The 15203-nt window shown below is 41.0% G+C and overlaps 1 protein-coding gene across 3 annotated transcripts in view; it reads left to right on the top strand.

The window, feature by feature from the left end:
• Nucleotides 1-13758, top strand: part of LOC111141852 (TPX2, microtubule nucleation factor) — a 58179-nt gene extending 44421 nt beyond the window's left edge. For 2 of the 3 annotated variants that reach the window (XM_022494694.1, XM_022494695.1), the window contains exons 12-17: nucleotides 5531-5626; nucleotides 6646-6822; nucleotides 7213-7359; nucleotides 9626-9737; nucleotides 10420-10607; nucleotides 12401-13758. In XM_022494694.1, the coding sequence (XP_022350402.1) occupies nucleotides 5531-5626; nucleotides 6646-6822; nucleotides 7213-7359; nucleotides 9626-9737; nucleotides 10420-10607; nucleotides 12401-12511 (831 nt within the window). In that variant the 3' untranslated portion in view covers nucleotides 12512-13758. The remainder of the gene's footprint in view (nucleotides 1-5530; nucleotides 5627-6645; nucleotides 6823-7212; nucleotides 7360-9625; nucleotides 9738-10419; nucleotides 10608-12400) is intronic. The other variant, XM_022494696.1, reaches the window with a different exon arrangement.
• Nucleotides 13759-15203: the final 1445 nt, after the last annotated feature.

The raw sequence follows: 15203 nt of genomic DNA, 5'->3' as shown, positions 1-15203 counted from the left end.
CACTGCTACAGAGTTGGTATTTATAAATCACCTTTTCCTCTCCTCCAATCAGTGAGGAGTGAGCCCACTCATAGATAGCTCTTTCCTGGCTTATTTGTTAGAGTTTTCTGTTGCTATTTTAAAATGCACATCTCGGGCGCCTGGGTGGCTCAGTGGGTTAAAGCCTCTGCCTTCGGCTCAGGTCATGGTCCCAGAGTCCTGGGATCGAGGCCCGCATCGGGCTCTCTGCTCAGCGGGGAGCCTGCTTCCTCCTCTCTCTCTGACTGCCTCTCTGCCTACTTGTGATCTATCTCTCTGTCAAATAAATAAATAAAATCTTTAAAAAAAAATGCACATCTCTGTCAGGTGAATGCAGAGAGGGGAAGAAAGGAAAAGAGGGATTATTTTGGAACTAAATGAATCCTCAGGTATTTATTTCTATTATGTTATGAAAAGAAATTTATTTATGAAAAGAAATCAGCATGGCTCAGTCAGTTAAGTGTCTTGACTTTGGCGTAGATCATGATCTCAGAGTCCTGGGACAGGCTCTGCATTGGGCTCCACACTCAGCAGGGAGTCTGCTTCTCCCTCTCTCCTGCCCCTCCCCCACGCACACACACACTCTCTCCCCTGCCCCGCCCCAAAATAAATCTTAAAAAAACAAACAAACTGGGGTACCTGGGTGGCTCATTCAGTTAAGCATCTGTCTTTGCTCAGGTCATGATGTCAGGGTCCTAAAATTGAGCCCCACGTCAGCGGGGGTCCCTGCTCAGCAGGAAGTCTGCTTATCTCCTTCTGCTGCTCCCCCTGTTTCTGCTCTTTCAGTCACACTCTCTCTCTAATAAATAAATAAAATCCTAAAAAAAAAAAAAGAAACAGCCAAAAACCCAAGGCCTAGAAGGCTCTCTAATGTGCCCCAAGTTACGCAGATTAGAATTAGAGAAGGACTAGAACCAACCTCTGAGCCTTGCTTCATGTTCTTCCCACTCCCACATGCTCTGAGTGTTCTCTCAAGAGGCTGGTAGCTACCCGTAGAACAACAGGCTCTTGATTGTTTTATGGTTAGCATTACCTGAAAACCCATTTCATGGGCTTTTGTCACTTTCATTTTAATTTCTGCTCTATGGGATTTCACTATTACTAGTGATCCTGGCTTTCTTTAGAAAACAGCTTCCGCAGCAGAATGAGCATTTTCTTTACAGTGGTTACCTTGGCAGGGTATAAATTCTTTTCGATGACTGGTCCTCATTATACAAAGCATTTTGGAAAAGCCACTTATATTCGAGTCTATGGCACACAGTCTTGGATCTCTTCAGCAGTGGCAAATGTTCATATTTTAAAGATTAATTTGCTTTTAAGAGCTAATCTGAATCATTTGCAACTAAAACTAAGTAGTCCAGGATAATAGAGCTGAAAATAATTTTGCTTAATTAAAAGTAAATATTGACCTACTGCCTTGCATTGCTTAAAAATGAGCTTTGAAGGCCACTCCAAGAAAGACATTCCAAACATGTTTTAAACAGTTAGAGCATTGTAGGGATTAAGGAGAAATCTCTCTCCCAAGGTATAAATTGGGAGCCCAAGAGTCCAAGTACAAATTCTGTTATTCATTTTTACTATATTCAATGAACATTTACTGAATGCCTTATACTTGCCAAAGTCTTTGTTAGGTACTACAGATTAATGGAATAACAGTCCCCACTCTTGAAGGCTGGCAGGAGTTGAACATCTGAATGCACAGTGCTGTGAAGTTTTTTATGTACTGTCCGGGAACTACATACAGGGAAAGAGGGGTTATTTCATAGGTTCTGGGAGTGGAGAGATCAATTGAAAGCCTTTATAAAAAAAGAGATGCTTCAATAGCGGCTTAAAAAGAAGGTTTAGGAGCTTCCAAGCAGCTGGGATAAATGGCTAAGAAAGATTTCAGAGAGAACACAAATAAAGGTATGGAGAGAACCAGCGTTAACATTTTGGCAACTGCCAGTAGTTTGTAGTGGTTGGAGGGTGAGCTGTAGGAAGGGGCGAGAGATAAGGCTGAACAGCCAGGCAGGGCACCATATTATGAGGTACCTTGTACTTCATGGCAAGGAATTTGTTATACTATTGTAGGTAGCAGAGGAGCAATGAAAGAACTTTTTAAGTCAGGAAGTTATGTGATCCAATGTGTCTTAGATAAGTAATTCTGACTATATATAGAAGATGAATTGGAGGAATGAGATGAGAAGCTGAAGGACTATTAATAAGGCTAGTGGAATGTTATAGGTAATCAGTGGTGTGGCCTGTGTATGGTGGTGAAGAGGAAGTAGAATAGAGGGCAGAGGGACACAGCATACACATGCAAATATAACACATAAGGGTTTGAATTTTATCATTTTATTTTATTTTTTCATCATGATAAGTATTTATCATGATAAATGAAATAAAAGATAAATAAAAAAGATAAATAAAAATAAAAGATAAATAAATGATAAATAAAAGATAAATAAATAAAAGATAAATGATAAAAAAAAGAGTTATCATGATAACTCTTTAACCCCCATCCCCTATTTCTCCCATCCGCCCACCCCCCTCACTTCCTGTCCAGTAACCATCAGTATGTTCTCTATAGTGAAGAGTCTGTTTCTTGGTTTCTCTCTGTCCCTCTTTTTTTCCTTTGCTCATTTGATTTTTAAATTACGCATATGAGTGAAATCATATGGTATTTGTCTTTCTCTGACTGACTTATTTTGTTTAGCACTCTACTCTCTGGTTCCATCCGTATTGTTGTAAATGGCAAGATTTCATTCTTTTTGTAATGGCTGAATAATATGCCATTGGTATTGGGGTGTGTGTGTGCGCTAAGAAAGATGTGGTGGGTGTGTGTGTATATACACACGCACGTGTGCGCGCACACACCCACCACATCTTTCTTAGCCATTTATCTAGCAGTGAATATTTGGGCTGCTTTCATGGTTTGGCTGTTGTACATAATGCTGCAATTTTTATTTTTATTTTTTAATTTTTTTAAAGATTTTATTTATTTATTTGTCAGAGAGAGAGAGAGCGAGCGAGCACAGGCAGACAGAGTAGCAGGCAGAGGCAGTGGGGGAAGCGGGCTCCCTGCTGAGCAAGGAGCCTGATGTGGGACTCGATCCCAGGACACTGGGATTGTGGCCTGAGCCGAAGGCAGCCGCTTAACTAACTGAGCCACCCAGGCATCCCTATTCTTATTTTTTTAAAAATTGATCTGGTCATAAGACTTCATTCAAAAAAGCCCAAGAGATACCACTTTGTAGTTAGGATTAATTGGCAGATTTGTGATAGAGTATGAATTCTATGAGAATCAGAAAGTGCTTATGGAACAACTTTCTAAAATGTGTTAGTCCTGAATGATATGCACAGTATGGTACATGTAACTCAGCCTGCAAGGATTTAAAATGTCGGCAGTGTTTTGGAATCATGACGGGAAAAATCTTCAGAGTAGTTGAATGTATGAGAATTATGGAATATAGAAAATTCATCGCTTCCCTTAATCTACTCTCAAAGAGGTATGAGAGTTAACCCAGATTTTTTCTATGCTTAACTTAATTATCTATATTTTAAAAACAAAAAATTAATATTCTCTATTTTAGTGACTTGTCCCTCTCCCTTCAATATTATGAACACTGTAGTATGTCAGTAATAAAGATTTATTTAATTGTTCTTTATAGCTGTATAATATTCTTTGGTATGGATGCACCACAATTTAAAAAAGGAGTTAACCGATACTTTTTGATAAACAATTGAGCTATTTGTAATTTTTTATTCTTTTAAAAAGTATATTGAAATAATGCCTAAAAACAAAAACTAAACTAGAGATCCAATACTAGAGGTGGAATATTGGGTGAAAGAGTATGACCATTTAAAAACTTAATAGGTAGGGGCACCTGGGTGGCTCGTCGTTGAGCATTTGCCTTTGGCTCAGGTCATGATCCCAGGGTCCTGGGATCCGGCCCCACATCAGGCTCCCTGCTCAGCAGGAAGCCTGCTTCTCCCTCTCCCCCTGCATGTATTCCCTCTCTTGCTGTCTCTATCTGTCAAATAAATAAATCTTTTAAAAAAAAAAAAAAAGTGGGGGTGGGCCTGGGTGGCTTAGTCAGTTAAGCATCTGTCTTTGGCTCAGGTTGTGATCCCAGGGTCCCCGGCAGAGAGCTTGCTTCTCCCTCTCCTGCTCCCCCCACCTCCCCCTGCTTGTGCACACTCTTTCTCGCTCTCTTGTGCTCTCTCTCTCCCTGTCAAATAAATAAAATCTTAAAAAAAAATTGAATAGGTAATTCCCCAAAGGTGTACCAATTTATGACATATACTCTTACCCAACTGTATGTGAGTGCTGACTTCTCTTTCATATATGGCAACACTGGTATCAATCAGTCCTTCAAATATTACTCAGTCTTATAAGTGAAGAATAACCTGATTTAATTTATATTTTTAAAAATTATTGAGATTGAGTCTCTTGTGTATCTTTGTGAACTGTTTGTTTTTGTTGTTTGTTTGGCAGAAGAAAATTTAGCTCTTGTCCAGTACTTTTTCCTATTTGCCCTTTGAGGGTGATATATTTTTTTAAAGATTTTATTTTCTTTTTTAAAAGATTTTATTTATTTATTTGACAGAGCGAGCATGAGAGAGAAGAGGTCAGAGGGAGAAGCAGACTCCCTGCCGAGCAGAGAGCCCGATGTGGGACTTGATCCTGGGACTCCAGGATCATGACCTGAGCCAAAGGCAGTCGCTTAGCCAACCGAACCACCCAGACACCCCTCAGATTTTATTTTTAAGTTATCTCTACTCCCAACATGGGACTCAGACTGGAAGTTAGGAGTCACGTGTTCCACCAACTGAGCCAGCCAAGCACCCTGAGGGTGATGTTTCTGAACATAAGTTCTCATTGTAGAGTTGTATGAGGAATAGGTTTAAGAAAATGGACAGTATCTATTCTGATCCTAAATGCATCTGGAAGTCTTTTTTGATTTTTGTTTTTGAGGGATTAGAGTATAGAAAGGGAGAGAAACAATAAAATATCAGCATTAATTTGTTTTCTGAGTGTTTTTCATAAGCACCAAAAAAGATTGTGATGAATCCTATTTTTACTGAATATAGTCCAGCCATGCCCTTGTTATCCACTGCTCTCTGTATGGTAATCCACCGTTAGAATGCTACTGTGTTTCAGTATGTGGGTAAACAGCAATATACTAGAGTACTAGACTATTTTTGGTTCCTGGTATATGAACTCCCCTTTAATTAAATCCCTTTAATAGAGGGATTTTATTTATTTTTTTTTTGAAGGATTTTTATTTATTTGACAGAGATAGCACAAGCAGGGGGAGTGTCAGGCAGAGGGAGAGGGAGAAGAAGACGCCCCACTGAGCAGAGAGCCCAACGTGGGACTTGATCCCAGGACCCTGGGATCATGCCCTGAGCCAAAGGCCGATGCTTAACCAACTGAGCCACCCAGGGTCCCCAAGAGGGATTTGATCTTATCACACAGCGTAGTAGAGATTGTGCTGGGATGTCTAATTGAATTGTTTACTCCTTGTAGGGTGTTCCTGAGAAGAAAGTACTTCCAATCACTGTCCCCAAGTCACCGGCCTTTGCACTGAAGAACAGAATCCGAATGCCCACCAAAGAAGATGAGGTGATTCCCTGGGATAGAGGGAGTTTTCTTCCTTCTACTTTATCAATTTAAGCTTTCTTCTTTGTTAAGCTTAATGGAATTCAAAGGCAGTCACTCTTATCTGGAGCTGTCTTTCACAGTGGGTATATGAACATTTGGTCATCTTTTTTGCTCCCCCAAGAGCAAAGTAGTTGGTAAGGGTATGAATTTTCTGGCCTTCAGTAGTGACTGGTTATACAACTTATTGGATGCTTATCCATTTCGGTAGCATTGAAAATCAGCCTGTCATAACTTGGATCAAAAGCTGATAAGCCCTATATTTTATTTTGCCTAAGCTATTGTCACCATTCAGTGAGGGGCTTTTAAAATTCACACTGAGCAGTTATATCCACCCTGTCTGATCTCCACTAACCCAGGGTTGCTAAGGTTACTGTGTGGTGATAGTTCATGAAATTGGAATACATAAACTGTCATTGATCAGGCTAGTTTCTTGTTACATCTCCCATTTTATCTATAAATATCCAGAGTTAGGGTAATTTTATAGCAGATCTCAAGCATAAACCTTTTTATAGGTTCATTTGAAACTAAAATACACCGTAATCTTATGTTACCAGCTTGAACCCAAACAACTTACTTGGTCCTATTCTGGGTTTGGCAACCATTAACTCCCAGTCACATGTTTTAGTGGAGTCTGGAGGCTGGGTCAAAGAAGAGGCCAAGGTATATGCTTAGGTAGTACCTCTCCTCTGTTCTTTATTTTGTTCACACTGTTTGATCTCATTTCGGTTTTACAACCTCCCTTTAGCTCCTTCAAGAGTAATTGTGTTAGTCCTTTATCAAATGCTTTCACACTGGTCTCACCCCTATGAAGTGGTAGATGACTTAGGTATTATCCCTCTTTGGTAGAAAAGGAAGCAAAGACACCTAGGAGGTTGAGTGACTTGCTTTAATTAATGATTTCTCTCAAGTACTGTCTTCGGACACCCACATTCTGAAGAGGTGAGAGAGAGCTTATGTCTAAACTGCGGTTTTTCCCTTAGGAAGAGGAGGAGCCGGTAGTGATAAGAGCACAACCTGTGCCACATTACGGGGTGCCTTTTAAGCCCCAAATCCCAGAGGCAAGAACTGTGGAAATATGCCCTTTCTCTTTTGATTCTCGAGACAAAGAACGTCAGTTGCAGAAGGAGAAGAAAATAAAAGAACTGCAGAAAGGGGAGGTAGGTGTTTCCATTTCTACAAGTAGCATAATACTATTCTTTGATCTGTCACAGATAATCTTTTATGTTACACTTTTAGCTATAAAATCACTGACTTCCTTTGATCCCTCTAAGAACCTTATGAAGTATAAATAGGGCAAGTTTTTAATAACCCTTCTGGCACAAGGAGATTAACTGACTTGCCTGTGATCATGTTGCTAGCTATTGGCAATATTGGGAGGATAACCTAGATTTCCTTTTGAACCCCTTACTCTTTCTGCTACACATACCATTCTGCTTTAAAAACTGGCTTTTTCTATATTTCAGATTCATCCACATACTCTGGAGTAACTCTTGCTTTCTGGCTAGAGAGACCTTAGGATCTTAAATCTTATGTTTTTTTTCTGTTAGGTGCCCAAGTTTAAGGCACTTCCTTTGCCTCATTTTGACACCGTTAACCTGCCAGAGAAGAAGGTGAAGACCACAACTCAGATTGAGCCTTTCTGCCTGGAGACTGACAGAAGAGGTGCTCTGAAGGCACAGACTTGGAAGCACCAGGTGGGGGATAGGGAGAGCAGCTAAAATGTTCATTGCATCATTGTTGGTTTGTTAGAATAGGTAGACCCACTACACTGAAATTTATCTGAAAACTACCATACTGGATTATTTCAGGGACTCTCACTCTAAATCAGGGATCAGCAGACTTTCTATAAAAGACCAGATAGTGGGGCGACTTGGGGTGGCTCAGTCAGTTAAGTGTCAAACTCTTGATTTTAGCTCAGGTCATGATCTCAGGGTCCTGGAATCAAGCCCCACATGAGGCTCCTCACTCAGCAGGGTGTCTGCTTGTTTCCCTCTCCCATTGCCCCTTCCCCCGCTCATGATCTGTCTCTCTCTCTCTCTCCTTCTCATAAATAAATATTTAATAAAAATAATAAAAAAGTGAAAGACCAGGTAGTAAATATTTTAAATTTTGTAGGTTACATATGGTCTCTGTCACATACTCTGTGTGTGTGTGTGTGTTTCAACCCTTTGAAATTGTGAAAAACAGACGTAGCTCAAGGTCTGTACAAAGATGGATTGCAAGCTGGATTTGGCCCACAGACTGAAGTTTGCTGACCTCTGCTCCAAGTGATCCATCTGTGGAATGTGAGAACTAAAAGGCTCTTTTTGCATCAGGACTCTAAGATCTCATCTGTTCCATCTATTAGATTTCTTCATTACATGTTCACTCCTTTCTGTTAGTACTTTGATAAGAAACAGTATGGTGAGAATAGATCCTCAGTATGGAGTGCTGTTTTCTCAACATAGTATCCTCCTTTGCTCTTTGTAGATGACAGGTGATTAAAAACAATTGGTTGTTGGTTGGTATAATTGGGATCTAATAATGTGCTATTTGGAAAAAAAGTCCCCCGAATCCCTAAGTTTGTAAGTGTTTTTATATCATCACTTACCCTGGACTCTGTTCAAAAGGAGCTCTGAGCTGATCTTTCTAGGAAGTCAAAAGGTGTGATTGCTTACATGACTGCATATAAGTCCCTTGGTGGTGGTGTTCCCTAGGAAAACTTAGGACTGTTGTTTTGGAAGTGGTAGTGAATCTGTCTTTCCAGGACCATGACACAAAATGTCTGTGTGGGATATTTCCTATGATAAGAAAAAAAAAATCAAAGTTTTTCAAACATACACAGAGGCTAGTATAATGGTAGAGAGGTAGAGAGGATAGTATGATCTTCTTCCATGAACCTGTCACTTGGTTCTATAGTGATCAAAACATGGAAAATCTTATTTTATCTGCATTTCTACCTACTTAACCTCTGCACTGGATATTTCTACCAACAAAAGATAACTTTGAAGCAAATTCTAAGTATCACCTCATATCATCATTTCAATAGCAAGTAAAGATATGTATCTTTATATCTTCAGTATGTATCTTTAAAAATATAAGTATAAAAATCTCCATAATACTATCACACATAAAAAGATTAATAGTAATCTCTTAATAGTGACAAATAGTGTTCTTACATCTCCAAATCTCTCATTGAATTATTCAAATCAGGATCCAAATAAAGCCCACATATTGCATTTGTTTGGTAAATCTCTAAGTCCCCTTTTCTCTGTAGGCTCCTCTACTTACATATTACTTGTGGAATAAAGTGGCTTGTTCTATAAATTTTCCACAATCCCAGTTTTGGTCATTGTATTCCCATGGTGTTATTTAATATATTCCTGTTCCTTCTGTATTTCCTGTAAATGAGTGGTCAAACCTAAAGGCTTGATTAAATTCTGGTTAGATTTGGGGCACCTGAGTGGGCTCCGTTGGTTAAGCATTTGCCTTTGGCTCAGGTCATGGTCTCAGGGTCCTGGGATTGAGCCCCGTGTTGCGCTCCCTGCTTATCGGAAGTCTGCCTCTCCCTTGCCCTCTGCCTCTCCGCCCACACCCCCACCTCTGCACCCTGCTCATGCCTTTTTCTCTCTCTCTCAAATAAATATAATCTTTAGAGAATATTCTGGTTAGATTCTTTTGGGGTTTGGGAGGGAGAATACTTTATAGATGATCCCATCCAAGGGTATATAATGTCCACACATTTATTTTTATGTTCAGATACTCCTTAAAAGTACCTAAAGATATTTTCTAGTTCTCAGTGGATTCCGAGGTTATCAGTCTAATCTACTTAGTGTAAAGGGGGTTTTAACTGAAGTTTAAATGAAATCATCTCCTGCCTTTATTGATGAAGCCATTTAGAAACGTTAGCTCTTAAGCCACTGAGGCAGCAGTTCTGGAAAGTTGTACTGTTGCTTATCTAACAGACATTCTTTCTAATAGCTGGAGGAAGAACTGAAACAGCAGAGAGAAGCAGCTTGCTTCAAGGCTCGTCCAAACACCGTCATCTCCCAGGAGCCCTTTGTTCCCAAGAAAGAGAAGAAATCCATTGCAGGTAGTAACATATGTATTCTTGGGGGATCAGGGCAGAATTGTCAGACTTCCCGGGGAGGACGCTGGGACTCCGTTGTGTCAGCATCAGCTGTGTCAACCAGAAGCATTTGCCTTTAGAGGATCTAGTTGTTCTCTTCTTGGACCAGGTTTTTGGTCTTTGTTGAACCATGCACCTGTGTTGAGTTTGCAGCCTATGTTGGGGCCAGATTCAGACAACAAGAGCCTAGGCAAAGGCAGCTGGCATTTCCACAGCAGTCATGGACTTTACTCACCCAAAGAGTAGTAAGTGAGGGAGGAAGAGCCAGGACTTCTTTCTGGAGTCTTCTTTTCCATGAAGCAAGCCTTAGGTATAAGACGCTTGATTCCTTAAAGCACTGGGTAAGGTGTCAGAAAATGGCTTCTTCTCCTACATCTGTCTCAGAATCACCGTGTAGTTTTGAGCAAGATATTTCATCTGTATGGGTCTTGCTTTTCTCTGAATTAGATGGTTTCCAGGAGCCCTTCCAACAGTTAAAATTCCAGGACTTTTTCTTTGTGGTATGTTCCTCCTTTCTGCTGACAGGGCTTCCCTAGAACTTAGCCTTTCTGTTGCTGGGTGCGTCCGTGCCACTTGCTGCATGCAGGGGGCTGGGTTTATGCAGGTTGTGCTTGTGCACCAATATTGTCTCTGTTTCTGTACTCAGAGGGCCTTTCTGGTTCTCTAGTTCAGGAACCTTTCCAGCTGGCCACTGAGAAGAGAGCCAAGGAGCGGCAGGAGCTGGAGAAGAGAATGGCTGAGGTAGAAGCTCAGAAAATCCAGCAGCTGGAAGAGGCCAGGCACCAGGAGGAAGAGCAGCAAAGGGAGGAGCTGGCCAGGCTACGGAAAGAACTGGTAACTGGGCAGCATGAACACTAACTAACCCAGAGTTGTCTCTGTTTTATCTGTACCTTACCTTGTCCCAGAAAGGATCTAAGGTGGCCTACCAGGACATATCAAAGATGAATGAAGGTGGAAAATCACACAAACCAAGAACGGTGGCAAAGTTGTGATGTGAACAGTGTTAAAGATGTGCACATTGTGATCCATGTGTGGATCACAATGGCTACGTTTGAGCCATAATTTTGGCTCTTTTTAGGAACCAACCTGTTGGTTACAAAACTCACAGTGTTCATGAGATACAAACAAGCTAATAGTTTAAAAAAAAAAATTAGTCTTGATACTGAATTCAGACAGAATTTCTTCTGGGGGGGTCTTCATAAGGAGGATATCATGTGGTATAATATGCACAGTGATGCATTCCTAGGATTTATTTATTTATCTAATTTTTATTATTTCCTTTACACTTAAGAAAACCGATGTGGTTTTGCAATTAGACAAGAATATGTAGGTAGGGAAGGACATGGCAATTACGTTGCAACTGCATTTTCATTTTTCTCTTAATAATTTACTCAAATTTCTTGGGGTTATAGCACATATTGGTCCATGTGAACGTCAATGCTAACACTAGAAAAATGATTTAGATATTAAGTTATCCAGAAAGAAAGCTTAATTTGCAGTAAGGACTTTTTCACTCAGAGGGCAGCAAGGTACATTCACTGCATTAATGAGCAAAGAGACAGTTTCAGATGGAACTTCATGAGACTGATAAAAGGATGATTACATAAATACATAAGTTGTTGTGGTTTTGTCTCAAAAGGCTAGGCCAGCTGCTGTTAGAGCTATTGGCAGAGATGACTGTGGCCTCAGGAAGTCTCTAGGGACAAACTTAAAGGGACTAACTTGTTGGCAAAACCCAAGCTGCCATTTGCTGATTGGATGAAAAAAATGATACAGTTCCCACTCTAGATATGCTCACAGAACCAGCCTTTTTTCCAGCCTGAAGTTCTTTGATTTTTCTTCAACACTCAGTACTGCCTCTTGTATTTGTCCCCATCGTCGAGGTGTCACTTAACAACGATTCTCGGTGTAGGCCGATACTGGTGTCAGCGTCCTAAAGCACAGTTCAGTCAAGGGCTAGTTAGCTCTCACTAACCTGACTTAATTCAGGATTGTTTTAGACTGCCCAGAAGGAAGGCTGGCTTTCTCCCAGCAGCCCTTCCTGGTTCTGGTTTTTGTTTATTTGTTTGTCCATGGTTTGGGTGACTATTAAGACTTGATAAGTTTAAGATTGTACTCTGGGAGGTTTTGTTTGTTTGTTTGTTTGTTTGTTTAAACGTATAGTGTATTGTTAGTTTCAGTGGTAGAGTTCAGTGATTCATCAGTCTTATGACACCCAGTGTTCACTACATAACATGCCCTTCTTAATGTCCATCACCCATTTATCCCAGCCCCCCACTCCCCATGCTGATGGGTTCTTAACATGTATCTCTTTCCAGCTGCAGTTGTGTACAGCTCGGTTAGACCTAGTAAAAAAACAATCAAGCTCAAGCTGGAGTTAGGCTTGATGTTCTTTGGTGCAGACTGAGGGACCCCCAAGACCTGAACAGAAACCTACTTGGGCGCAAAAGCTCACGTGCTTTTCCATCATGCTGTGTTGCATTTTTTACCCCCTCTTGGATAGTGATTTGGATCTCTTAAGACTATATAAACATTTTCTCAAGAAGAAAAAAAAAAAAATAAAAACAACTATATGCATAGTTCTCTAACATCCTGATCAGTGGTAATTCTCTGTCCTTACTCTACAGGTGCACAAGGCAAATCCAATACGCAAGTACCAGGGTGTGGAAGTAAAGTCAAGTGACCAGCCTCTGACTGTGCCCGTTTCTCCCAAGTTCTCCACTCGATTCCACTGCTAACCTGAGCCGTGAGCTGCAGGCACCACCTGAGAACAGGAGCTGCTCTTTTCATCAAACCAGGAGCCTTCTTTCCTTGTCACCAGGGCATGGAGAGAACCCATTTCTCAAGACTTTTACCTGCCCATGCCCAACAGAGTGTACCTGACAAGTGTGGACTCCAATTTTGTTGAGAGTTGTTTTCCTACGTTATTGAGACTAAGAATGAGACTCACTGATGCATGTCTTGCTCTGCCTCCATGTAGTGATTTCCTTTGAACCATCAGTCGACCTTTGATATGAGTCTTAACTCTGACTAAGTTTGAAGTTTCTGTATCAGCACAGTATGTACTCTCTGTTGCCTCTTTGCCCCCCTCTCCCTTTTTTTCTTTTTAACCAGAAAATAAAGATAGTTAAATACTAAGATAGGATTTAAGTCATGGCTTTCCTGAGGAACAGTCAGTGTATCAGATTCTTTCCTCATCTCTGCCCAAAATGAATTTAGAGTCAAGTAGACTGTCTCTATAAAGGCGGAAGGCTCATTAATTGCACAGCCACGAGGAAGACCGTGGACCGACATAGAGCCTCACGGCAGCCATCGACAAGCTTTGGGGCAGAGTTGCTGTTAAGGCACGTTCTTCCTTGTCAATGCTGATAACAGGGAATGCTGTGCAGTACACATTTTAAGTCCTCCGATAAACTGGAGAGGAATAAATATGTTTGTCTTCCCTTCCCTGATTTTGTTACTTCATGTTTTTAATTCTGTCAAGCCCCCTTGGAGGTCACATCTTATTGGAGAAATGGGTACTTTGAGAGGAGGAGGGTCCAGGAACTTTTTAAAGCACAGGCTCTGTCCTTAGAGGAATGTGCTTTGTAACACTTTTCTGGCCTTCCATATTTTGTTAACTCCCTTCCAGGAAATACTCTGGAAGGCAATCCATGTGTGTTATGCCTTCACACAGACCTGTGCCTTCTTTCCTAAATGTGCTTTTTCTCATCTGGTAAATTTCCTTATAAGGCTAAAGTAAAATCTTTTTCATAAATCCTTCCTTGAACCCCGACCTCTGCAGGCAAGAATGATCACTTCCTTCTGTGTGCCTCTCAAATGTTTCCTGTATATATCTCTAGTAGAACAGTTATACTGCTGAATTACTTGTTCACAAACTGGTAGAGACCCAGATACCTAAAATTTTCTTAGTCCTTAAAAATAAAAATTACCTTAGTCATCTCTGTATTTTTGTAGCTGGCACAGAATTTGCTAGATCCATGTCAAATACTGTATTTTCTCTTACACTTGGCCTTATTTATGAACTGTACTCTTCACTAGTCCTCTACTTCTGTGCTAAAGGATATAAGAGCATCCATATTCAGCCCAGGCCAGTCCTAGGCACCATAGAAGATAGTAAACTTATTTTACATTCCTTTCATTTATTCATTCAATGAGCATTATGAACAGGCTGTTGTAGATTCGGTGACGGATGATAAAGCAAGACATGATTTGCAGATCCCTGAGCCTCCTGAAGACCACTGACCGATGCAAGATAAAATTCCCTTATTCATTCCCATAAGTGTAGATTTACAGGGCCATACTTACTCATGCAATTCATTTAACTATTTACTTGGCGCTAAGTATATATACCTTGGGACCACTTAGTCTCTGGGAGTAAAACAATGAACAGAAGAACTTGCCTTCATGGAGCTTACCTTTTAGGAGGGAAGACAGACCATAAGCAAGCAACTCTCCTCTCTCCTGCCATGTAGTAAATGTTTCTCTGACTACCGTGTGGAGAATAGACTGGAATGGGTTGGGGCATGTAGGTGAGAGTTAATAGGAGCTTGGGCTGGGGTAGCAGCAGTGGAGATGGTGAGAAATGGTCGGGTTCTGAGTGTATCCTGAAGTTGTAACTGGCAAGACTTGCTGATATATTGGACGTGGTGTGCAAGAAAGAGGGTAACTGAGGAGGGTACATAGGTATTTGTCCTGTGAAAAATCCAGTTCTACCTCTGTCCTATCTCTCGTGGATTCGTGGAGGGTTTTCAGTGTTTCTGGTCACCTCTTGCTTGGGTTTTTCTCCTGTTCACCTCTTGAGCCCCTCTGGGTCTATCTGTCTTCTGTAACTTTACCCCCCTTCTCTGATATCAGTTTTTTTTGTTTGTTTGTTTTGTTTTTTTAATTTGACAGACAGAGATCACAAGTAGGCAGAGAGACAGGCAGAGAGAGAGGAGGAAGCAGGCTCCCCGCTGAGCAGACAGCCCGATGCGGGACTCGATCCCAGGACCCTGAGATCATGACCTGAGCTGAAGGCAGTGGCTTAACCCACTGAGCCACCCAGGCACCCCTCTGATATCAGTTTTTTGACAGTTCACGGTCATTCATATATTTCCATCTGGTTTCAGATGTTTTATGTATTTTGCCCATTTTTTTGTTTTTAGTCATTTCAGGGAAGAGAATAAATCCAACCCTCAAAATGAGGGTCCTAGAAAAAGTATTACTGAGAATTATGGACCTACTGGATCCTTCTGGATTGCCCTCTCCAGACAGGCCCATGTCGGGGTGGTAATGTGTGACAGTCTTGGAGAGGCAACAGAATGGGATTACATTACTTCAGAGCAAAGACCTTAAAACTGAGATGCAGACATCCACTGCCTCCTGCTCCCCAGAATTCCTCAGTTTCCCAGCAGCAGGCTGTTTCTGCTCAGCTCCGTCTGTCTAGTA

This window comes from Enhydra lutris, unplaced genomic scaffold, assembly GCF_002288905.1.
Source record: "Enhydra lutris kenyoni isolate GAN:26980312 unplaced genomic scaffold, ASM228890v2 scaffoldscaffold6, whole genome shotgun sequence".
Classification (NCBI taxonomy): Eukaryota; Metazoa; Chordata; class Mammalia; order Carnivora; family Mustelidae; genus Enhydra; species Enhydra lutris.
The sequence above is the reverse complement of the archived record's forward strand: the minus strand, read 5'-3'. Positions and strand labels throughout refer to the sequence as shown.